This window comes from Ananas comosus, unplaced genomic scaffold (assembly GCF_001540865.1).
Source record: "Ananas comosus cultivar F153 unplaced genomic scaffold, ASM154086v1, whole genome shotgun sequence".
Classification (NCBI taxonomy): domain Eukaryota; kingdom Viridiplantae; phylum Streptophyta; class Magnoliopsida; order Poales; family Bromeliaceae; genus Ananas; species Ananas comosus.
The window spans coordinates 13167-24877 of NW_017891120.1; the positions used below are offsets into that span (position 1 = coordinate 13167).

General features: G+C 34.7%; 1 protein-coding gene across 1 annotated transcript; it reads left to right on the forward strand.

Moving 5' to 3' along the window:
• Nucleotides 1–8480: 8480 nt before the first annotated feature.
• Nucleotides 8481–11097, forward strand: LOC109704659 (glutamate decarboxylase; the record flags this gene model as incomplete). The annotated part of the gene is made up of 4 exons (XM_020225424.1): nucleotides 8481–8681; nucleotides 9920–10134; nucleotides 10264–10517; nucleotides 11045–11097. Coding segments are annotated over exons 1-4 (708 nt in total), but the record flags the coding sequence as incomplete, so codon positions are not given.
• Nucleotides 11098–11711: the final 614 nt, after the last annotated feature.

Below are 11711 nucleotides of genomic sequence, written 5' to 3' on the forward strand. Positions count from 1 at the left end.
TTTTTATATCCTGCACAGTAATAGACCCCATAAATAACCATCATTATTGACTGTTGATTTTTGATTCCATATCCAGAAAAGTAAATTCAAGAGCTAAAAAAATTAAAAGCATTAAATTTTCAGATATTTTTAGAAGATTCCAACTTAATTAAATTTTTTTTTTTCAAATCTCACCCCTAATTTAATCCTAGCATATTTAATCTTTTTAATCTTTTGGATTTAACCACCATTCAAAATGTACAATCGGGTTAAAAGATTTAGTTCTAATATATTTTATATATAAGATTATTTTGTGTTTCACATGGTCACCGGATCAACCCTACTGGTATTATGGCTTAATTTTGCATATTAGCCCCATAAATTTTATTTGCGTAAATAGCCGCCTAAAAGATTTCATTAAAATGGCCCCTATCACCTGCCACGCCAAGCGCCACTCAGCGCCACCGGGCAGGGCCTGGGCCAGGTCGGTTTAAGTTGAACACGGGTATCAGTTAAGTTCTAAACGCGTTGTTAACGAATCACCGTGCTTTTATAGGCAGGCAAACTTACGATTGAGACGTTTTGCATTGTATACAGGTGATTTCGTTCACCGTGTCTCTAAACACCTTCACCGCGTTTTACATCACGTGAACCATTTACGTGTGTCCTGTCCACACTTAGCCAAGTACGCGTGAATTGGTATTATCTACTGAACACGGTGAATGTAGTTTACCGGTGTCCTGTCCACTGGCGATATCTTCGGTAGGCTTGACGGATGCCGAAACCGATTCGCCACTGTTCGCTTTACCCTCAATTAGGTTTGCTAGGCGATCATTTCAAGTTAGAGTCTCCAAACTTTGCAAAAAGCTGAATTATCGAACTAGGCATATCTATTTATAATATTATATAAATATATATATATATATATATATATAATATATAGCTAGTGATTAATATCCTCTATATACTATATATAGACGTTAGGCCTACTTATACTATCTATACGTATATATAGAGCTAGCTACTATACTATCATTACTTATATATAGAGCTAGTAGCTACTATGTAGAAGAAATTAATTTCTTTCAAATTGTCTAATAGAAAGTACTTTAACACTTATAGATTTATGATTAACAATGCTAATCTTGAATTTTAACTGTTCTATGCTCTAAATTTAAGGTATTAGTTCAATTTTCACCGTCATTTTCACAATAGTCATTATATGTGTTCTTGAACGCTAATCATATGGTATTGTTTCAATATGATTATAATGGAGGCCTCTGTATGACGAGCTTAGTGTAAAGCGCCCTCCCCAACCTGTTTGTCTGGCGGGCAGTCCCAGGCTGGCTGATCGAGGCATACTTTTAGTTCTGCTTTCCAATTATTGAGCTCCATCATCACGATCGTGTATCTTCAGCCAGTTTGGGCTTACTACAGCACTATACCTGAACCTGTGTATGCCATAACTCGCATCAATTCACGATGCAGAGCATATGAGGAATTGAGGCGGCATACCACGCTATACATTGAGCTTGGAAGGACTAGATGTAGTAGATTAGCAATGTGCCCCTAAGACAGAATCCAGATCGATACGAGTACCATGTCTACATGCAGTGGTTATTGGACGATCACCAGGGAGTGGATATCTAATGACCTATACAGCGCCACATCGCCTATCAGACTCGTTGGACCGTCGAAGATATTGTATGATTGGTAATTGCAATATCTTTTCTATATTAATTTTATATATACAAGAAGTTTCGTTAATTTTTTTTATTGTTGCTTTTATTTCAGGTTGTATCCTGCAGGTAAGATCACATTATACGATCAGACCGTTGTCCTACCTATATTTCAGGAGGATTGAGTTCTTAGCTACCTATCACAGACTGTCGCCCATCACTGGCATGGCAGTCTGGAGACTTTACCTACGCTTCCACACATACATGTACCTCCTAGGACAGACAGACTTATGGTGGAGCATCACGGATCCGGCCATGCACCGATATATAGTCATCGATTGTCATTCATCACGATAGGTGGAGCCACCTTATGCTGATGTTACGACTCCAAGCACCAGCACCAGTTACCGCAGGAGATCCAGCACTCAGCAGGTTGATATTGTTTTTTTTAGGCTCGCGGCGCTTCAGAGTCTATCCGTAAGATCAGGCCTCCTCTTCAGCTCCTCCACGGCCAAGATCAGCCCTCTCTTCATCCTCCAGCCACACATACTACCGCAACTGCTACTGGCTGTGAGTGAGCCGGCTATTGAGGTGGCTGCTTTAGAGCATGCTAGGCACATTGGAGTCTTTGGAGCCTTTTGATGAGCATGATTGTTGTTTCTCGTGTCCGCTGACGCGGACGTGTAGGCGACGTGTCGAGAGGTACGTCAGGAGGAGAACATGATATCTATATTTATATATTATTGATATAACTTTATATTATTTTGTATATTTGTTTTATATTTTATATTTATATATATTATTTGAGATTTCTATTGGTTGTTGATGTTTAATGTGTATTAATTTTGTGTGATTGTGATCTGTATTACTTTGTTGTTATGTTTGTGATTGTTGATGTGTTGTTTGTGTATTGATAGGTATATGTATGGTATTCTATGGATTGGAATCTTGTTAATTGTATTTTTATGCTTCTGCTAGACCAATTTTAAAGGTGTAGCGCCAGTTGATTTGGACACGGTGATCCATTTCACCGTGTCCACAACAATGTATTATGGACACGGTGGATCCATTCACGCGTCGCTTTCATAGGACACGGTGAAATGGTCACCGTGTCCAATACAATTGTATTGCCCCGGAATATCCCATGACACAAAGCAAATGTATTGGACAGCGTGAATGGGTTCACCGTGTCAATACAACATGTATGTTATGCGCTCCAGAAAATTGTTAAGTCGTGTTCATATACACATACAACAAGCCAGCGTATTTGGCCAATATCGGGAAGACACGGTAAATGGTTCACGTGTGATCTAAACGCGGTGAACGGTCACCGTGTTTAGCACAGTGCAACGACATCACCGATGTTATATGGCAAACCGAACCATGTCCCGTAGTTTGCCTGTCCTATGAACAGGCCGGTGATTCGTTAACCCGGTTTAGACCGGTAACACGAATTACGTGCTTCAATTAACACCGGCCAGGCCCTGCCGCGTAGCCTGACAGTAGCGGCGCTGGCGGCCAGGGCTAGACCACTTTTGCAAATAAATTTTATGCAGGCATTTTCGCCAAATAAAATTAATTAGGGGGCATTTACAAACAAAAGCCCGTATTTTTTATCCTGCACGTAATAGACCCATAAATAACCATCATTATTGACTGTTGATTTTATTCCATATCCAGAAAAGTAAATTCAAGCTAAAAATTTAAAGCATTAAATTTTCAGATATTTTAGAAGATTCCAACTTAATTAATTTTTCTTTTCAAATCTCACCCTTCCATTAATGCAAATAATAATTATATATAAATACAAATTAACCTCCCCAGGCTCCTCCCTACGAGAGTATTCTTCTTACTGGTATATATAGTAGTAGTTATTTATAACACATTATTCTCTCTCTGGAGAATAATACATAATAATAAGAAAGAAAAAACAAAATAAAAGTGTGTGTGAGGGAAAGTGCTTCTCCTCTTTCCATGTGAACAAAGACTCTTCTTTCCATCACGTTTCGCTTTATAAATATTATCAATGCTTCTTTCTTACTTTCTTCCTATTTGTCAGTTTGGTCCTTGCATGTCTCCCCAACCATACCAACATTACTTGCCATTAACAAGAATTAGAATACTAACATTAATATATTTAATCTTATATTTATATAATTTATATATGATAAATTCTTATGCATATGATAGCCCCCCACCTTGTCTCACCATCATAAGTTCTCATCTTGTCTCTTTCGCTGCCTCTCAAACTCTCTTCTCTATTATTAAAAAACTGCCTCTCTAGCGACAATCTCTTTACAGAAGAAGCCAGAATCTAATAACAGGAAGCATAAAATGTGCGCTCTCCAAGACGCATCCGCAGACGGCGTGTCGATCCACTCCACCTTTGCCTCGCGCTACGACAACCGTTCGCACTTCCCTTCCAGGTGATGATTCAATTATGGCAAATATAGTGATCAAATCTAATTGAATCTATCAAGTAATATCAAAATTTAATTTTATTATTTATTAGTTGTATCGCAGTGTATCGATTTGAACAAATGTATTAGTCGATGTTGATATTGTACTGCTGCTTGCTGATGTGACAGTGAGATGACTCATAAGTATAGGATGGTTTGTCTATAACTAGGTTTCGGATGTCGAGAGGAGTCGATCCGAAGGAGCGGGTACCAGATTTATCAATGACGACTGTATGTCGACGGAAACCGCGTGCTGAAACCTGGCGTCGTTCGGACGACGTGGATGGAGCCTCGGAGTGCGAAAGTCTCATGGCCGCGCGCAACAAGAACTACGTCGACAATGGACGTACCCGTCACCACGAGCTCATGGTACATAAAGTAGATGCATTGCGATTATCAAAACAAAAAACATGTTCAATTCCCGGATAAAGATGTACTCATGCGCATGAGAGGTACTTACTCAAATGATATATATATATAATAATATACGTAATATATATATATAATATAGTGCCAGTCCAAAAATTTGTTGCATCATTTTTTTATATTTTATAAGATGCATATTGTTTGATTCTTAATTTTATATTAACCAACATATGAAATCACAAAAAAAAGAAAAATCACAAAACTGAAGGTCATATCAAAAAACGATAAAAAAAAAAAAGAAGAACGAAATATTTAGGATCTCTATCTGCCAGTTTAACTTTTCCCTCCCTCTAATTGATGTGTTGATTTCTTTATTATTATTTTATTATTATTATTATTTATAAAAAAAAAAAAAAAAAAAAAAAAAATCTAGATGTGGCTTTTGGGATAGCTCTTGTTTCCTATTATTCCTGATTTACTGTGAATGTTTATTGTAATGTGCTAAACAAATAATAAAAAAAAAAGTTTGGAATGGTATTTATATGCTCTTCGGAACTTTAAAATATCTATATTTATTGAAAAAGTATCATCTTAAATTTACTAATGAATTGAATGCTAAAAGATATTTTAAATTTGAGGAGCTATTTTTCAAAAATTTTTAATAGTTAAAGTTATTAGCAATGTAACTTGTTTATTTCAATTTCTAAAAAGGAATTATGCCCAAAATATGCTAACACTGCAAATTGTATTGATGAAAAAAAGTTTCTATAGTTAGAAGAAAAGTTTTATATTCTGCTCATGGATAAGTGCAGTTTCATATAACCCATTCTTTTAGTTTTATTGAATGATTTAATCAATTTTAATAAATTCGAACACACCATAATAATGTAACCAGTCAAGATAAATAACTCTTCGTCAAATGACATTAATCATTACTATTTCTTTAAAATATTTCTAATTATTTTTGTTTAAATAATACTTTTTTCTCTAGGCCAATTTAAATCTTTATAATTTTAAATGCAAAAATTAATTTTGTAATTTCTAATATATAAATAAATAATATAAATAAAGATAAATTCATGATATTTTTTAATTCTGATGCTTAATTATCATAATTAGATCAAGAAGAGAACATTTTTTTTCTCTATTTTAAGTTATTCAAAATAACATGCCAGATTTGTGATTTAAAACGCATGTTAAATTATCATAATTAAATTAATTGATAAAATATAGAGAATTCGATTATCGAAATTAAAAGTTTATGCTCTTGTTTACAAATATTCTAATGTTTAGAAATTTTTGTATATATTTATTTTTTTCTATTTTTTACATAAAAAATAATGGCATAATTTAAAAGAAAAAAAAGGTAATTGGTGGAGTTGGTGGGATCCACTTTATTGATTGCGCCACACAATTCAATGCTTTTTAAAATAAAAAAAAAAAGTAGAACGGATGATTTAATTAAAGTATCCATTGGTGCGGATGTATGCACCGTACCGTATCGTACCAGTAAGATATCGATACGATATAATTTCTGTGCCGATGACACAACTTAAAATATTTCATTTTTAAAATTAGCAAGTAATTTTTTCAATGCAGCTCAAAAAGTTTGATAAAAATATATAGTAAATAATTGATATATTTTATTGTTTAAAAAAAACTATTTTATATTATTACATATCGGCACACATATATTTTCTTATGACCAGCACATATTGAGCCGGTCCGTTACGCATCGTATCATACCATACTGATAAATTTTCGGCATAATTCTATACCACGATATTTAAATACTTAATTTCTATTCCAACAATTTTTTTACAGGTGCAAAAAAAAATGAAAAAAAAATACAAAATATTAAATACTCTGTCCAATATTTTTGTGACACGTGCCCTTCCAAGTGGCTTTTCTTTTGAGTTGTCCTATCACAAGTCACAACCAAGTTGATGGGTTGGCTCCAATCTATGAGTGCAGTATTATTGGGTGTAAACTTCAAATTCCCCCTCTTTGTATAGTTTCTTTTTATTTTGGTGCCTCCTAATTTAAAAAGTTATATTTTTGTCTCCTTCATAGTCTAACTTATTTTTAATTTATCATTATGTAATTCAAAATATTACACTTTACCTTTCCTAGTTCAGCACATTTTTTATTTTGTCATTACGTGAGTTTTAAAAGAGAAAAAACTTCAAAAACCCTCCTGTGGTTTTGTAGTTTCTCACTTTACCTCCCTGTGGTTTAAAATGTATCAATTTGCCCTCCCTGTGGTTTCGTTTTTATTTTTTGATAGCTTTTTCGTTAATATTTCATTAAATTATATACAAAAAACTTCAGATATCTATTTAGATTTATCAAATATTCACTGTAGTACCCTTTAATTTTAACTTTATCACTGATTTAAGAAAAAAATTAATGAAATTGATAAGAAAAAGATAAAACAGAAACCACAGAAGGGCACATTGATATATTTTAAATCACAGGGGGCAAAGCGAGAAACTACGAAATCTGGAGGGTTTTGAAGTTTTTCCAAAAATTTATACTTTATCATCCCACTTGGTCTAAAAGTTTTAGGTAAAATAAAAATTAAATCATGAAAAACAAATATAATTTTTTTTTAACTAAAGGGTGATAAAGTAAAAAATAAGTTTAACCACACGGAGCCAATTTGAAGTTTATCCTATTATATATTTAATTACTAGAATGCAGTTTTTTTTTTATTTTGTTTTCTTGATTGGTCCAGTTACTGTAAGATTATGCTTGAATTTGTTTTTCAATTATGGTTGATTTTAAATCCTTTCCATTCTAATAAGTTATAAATTTATTTCTTTGTATTGCATATATATTTAATGTTATAAATTTTTGTTCTTGAGCAATGTTATTTGCAAACGAATTTTATTGGGCTTAAATCTTACACCATACATAGTTTTTTTTTAAAAATAATTTACTAACTTGTCATATCAACTTTTTTTTTTCTAATAATAGAATATAAAATAAAATAAATCATTGGAATATAGGTTGATTTTTTTTTTTTTTCAAAAATCTTGTGCACAGGATGATCGTATTGTCCAGAGTTATTGAGACGCCGACAATGACTATAGCCGCGTTCAACTTTTTAAGAATTATATAAAAGTCCCTAATTACAGTATAGTAAAACTTTTTTTGTAAAAAGTCCTTGCCTTATGCATCAAACTTTTGTTATAATTTGCTTTATAATTATTTTTTACGATAAATGTATTATGCAATTTTGACTCTTCCGAAAACCTAATAAATTCAGGTGGAGTATGAATTTTATCTGTACTCGATCCGAACATGAATGAATTTTTTATTATATAATATGTGAATATTCGATGTTATATTAGAATTTGTATTTTGAAAATTTAGATTTTAGTACAATATATTTTCATAGATTTAGGTTATTATACTATTAATATCACTAAGTTATTGGTGCTATTAGGTTTTAGTCCTTGGACGAAGAAATGCGTGGTTAGAATGATTGTTGTTCTCTAGAGTTAAGTGGGTGGTTGGTTGGTTGAATAGTATGTATGATCTAACGGATGAAAATGGTCAAAAAGGTAGATCTAACGGCAGAAAACTTGATAGCACCAAATAGTTAGTGCTATCGATAGCATAGTAGCCGGACTCTATATTTATGTATGTTAAAAAAGAAATAATACTATTCGTATTTTCAGTTTTGGGCTTGGGTTTCGAGATTTCGGGTTTAGGTTTTCAAAGGTTCAGATTTAGATTCGGGATTCGGACTTGGTTGTTGGACTCGGATTCGGCTTCTGATTTTGAAAATTCGCTCCGAATCCAACCCAATCTTTCTTGGGCCTTACGTATTTTTGGCCCAATTAGGGTCTATACATTGCTGTGCATAGCTAATGCATCTCTCAAAACTTCCCTAAATTGTATGTTGTTATCTTTTTAAGTGCTTGGTCTTTGAAGTGTCCTAAAATTTACTGAAATTTTTCAATATATCCTTTACTGATTTTGATTGCAGAATCGATGCGTGAACATGATCGCGCACCTCTTCAACGCCCCTCTCGGCGAGTCGGAGGCCGCGGTGGGCGTCGGCACCGTCGGGTCCTCCGAGGCCATAATGCTCGCGGGCTTGGCCTTCAAGAGGAAGTGGCAGAACAAGCGCAAGGCCGAGGGCAAGCCTTTCGACAAGCCCAACATCGTCACCGGAGCAAATGTCCAAGTAAAGCCCAACTTCCTAACTAAATTGTTATATATTTATTCGTCGCAATCATATCGATCTTACATTTATTATAGGGTTTAAGGTTTAGGGTTTAGTATTTAATTACATTTAGAGTTTAAGAATAGTATTGCCACCTCATCAATAATATTATAGGGAACTTTATAGTATACCTGTATCCGGATACACTCGGAAAGTCAAAGCGCTTAAAATTAAGAGCCTGTTTCGTTCGCACAATTTAGTTTTTTTTGCATTTGAAAGAACGTATATGAGTATATTAATAAAATTATCGCGGTGCCTTTTTCTATGGAAACTAGCTATTATTATATATTACTTTACACTAAATTAATCATATGAAAATTATAACTATTTGACTATAAAGTTTATTTAAACATTCTTAAATTTTGGGAATTCATATATTTGTTTATCTTTTTCACTCCCATTTAAAATTTTGAGATAGATATAAAATTTGCACAAAAATATTTTAGTCTCCTTTAAATCAAACACTTACAGAGAAAGAATTTATCAATCCCATATTTTAAGGGAGTGAAAGATCCTACGCAAATCGTCGGATTCTTGTAGTAAAATAAACATAAAATTTTATAATTCCAATGTACTATTTTTAGACATCTTAAAATATGTGAACCAGATATGCCCTTAAATGCAATTTTACTATGCACGTTTTTCAAAATTTGAAAAGATACGTGTGAAATTAATCCTATTTAATTTATGAGAAATGCTTGCTTAGAGTACCCCATTTTTGGATGTCCCATTTTATTGTTGATGAGTTGATATACATATATAGAGAGGGGTTAGGGCTTAGGTCTAAGAATATAATGACTACGTTTAGGGTTTAATAATAGCATTTCGGGTTTAGTAATTAATGATTAGACTGTAATAATGATATTACCACATCATTAGTAATTAGTAATTAATAATTATAAGATATAGTTAGGAAAAAAAATTAAAATACTATATTTATATTATTGATTTGGTGTCTCTAATCAATCAAAAAGTTTCACTGGTGTTCAACCATTCCATCATGATTCTTAGCAAAATATTTTTGTTGTACTTTTCTCTCAAAAGTAGAGATATGATTGGCTACGAATAGATAATGTTATACTTGTCTCTCTCAAACACAGTAGACTTTCTCACCGTTAGGAGTATATGTAGCAGCACTCTTTCCATATCTTTTACAGTTTTACTGACTAATTTCTCTATGTAATGTGGGCTGTGTTTAGGTTTGTTGGGAGAAATTCGCGCGGTACTTCGAAGTCGAACTGAAGGAGGTGAAACTGAGGGATGGGTACTATGTCATGGATCCCGAGAAGGCCGTCGAGTTGGTCGACGAGAACACCATTTGCGTCGCAGCCATCCTCGGTTCGACTCTCAACGGCGAGTTTGAGGATGTGAAGAAGCTAAACGAACTCCTCACCAAGAAGAACCAAGAGACAGGGTAAGTCTTCTTACACGCTTCGTATGTAATACGGTAGTGTTATGATTGGTGATGCAAAAATTAAAATATCAAATTACTTTTTAAACTAGTAATACGTCAATATTTAGTGAACTAAATTGAATTGTGTAGGTGGGACACGCCGATCCACGTCGATGCGGCGAGCGGGGGGTTCATCGCGCCGTTCTTGTACCCGGAGCTGGAGTGGGACTTCCGGCTGCCGCTGGTGAAGAGCATCAACGTGAGCGGGCACAAGTACGGCCTCGTCTACGCCGGCATCGGGTGGTGCATCTGGCGGAACAAGGAGGACCTGCCGGACGAGCTCATCTTCCACATCAACTACCTTGGCGCCGACCAGCCCACATTCACCCTCAACTTCTCCAAAGGTAACTTGTATCTGTTAACTGAAAGATCGATCTAGTAGAAAATAGGTCGAGAAATATATATATATATATATTCACATTCTTACTCATGTACTTATGAATATCATATATAAGAAGGGCTGTTGCACAAATTATAAATGTTAGTCAAAGATAGGAATTGAGTGAGAATTAAGCAAACTATCTCACAAAGGTGAAAAGGTTTAGAATTGACTCTGATACGTACTATGTTAATCGAAAAATCGATTTAGCAGAAAACAAATTCAGAACTATATCTGATGATGCATGTGAATGATGGAATAGTTCCATGCGCCGATCAACAAATGATTCAGATTAATATCAACAATTGATTCAAATTAAACTAGAGTTTTACTAGATATCTATGTCACATTTTTTAACTTATATGAGACTAACATGTGGATATATGTATATAGCTCTTATTAAATTTTTTGTTTTAATTGTTACCATTTATTATTTATTATGCTATTTCTTTTGGTGTAATTGACTAATCACTTTAAAGGAATTGATTCCAGGTTCAAGCCAAGTGATTGCGCAATATTACCAGCTAATTCGCTTGGGCTATGAGGTACTTTACGAGCTCATTCATTGACTTTTTTCAACTGCACATGATAATTGTAGCTCCATATATGTTTAGAGATAGAAAAAGAGAATTATAAGTGGACAAGTAAAGTGGGTTGTAATCTTACAAATCCTTTGATCATAGACTTTATACACGTTAATTAACTCTTTTTGCATTTTAATATTAAAAAAAATATGAAGGCGTAAGATTACAACCAACTTTTGGCTGTAAAGTCAACATTGCTTCTAGAATAATAGTTAGGGGTGTAAAACAAGCCAGGCAACACGTGGGCCGCAAGGCCCAGCACGGCTTTGGGCCGGGCTGCAGCACGGCACGACTGCTATAACATCTGTGCCAGTCGGGCCCGGCCGAAGCTTTCAAATAGTACTGGGCCGCTTCCCGTTGTGCCCGACGGCCCGGCACGGGCTCAAACCGTGCTTGGGCCGTGCCGGGCCAAGGAGAGGTGGGCGACCTAGCACGGCATGGCCCGCTTGAGTCGTGCCAACCGGGCCTGCACGACTAGTCCTTGGGGTCCAAGCTCTTCGGGAGAAGGGCCAAGCCCTTCTCTCCAAGAGCTGTCCTTCGACCTTGGGAGGGGTGATTCTTAATTAGTCCAATGG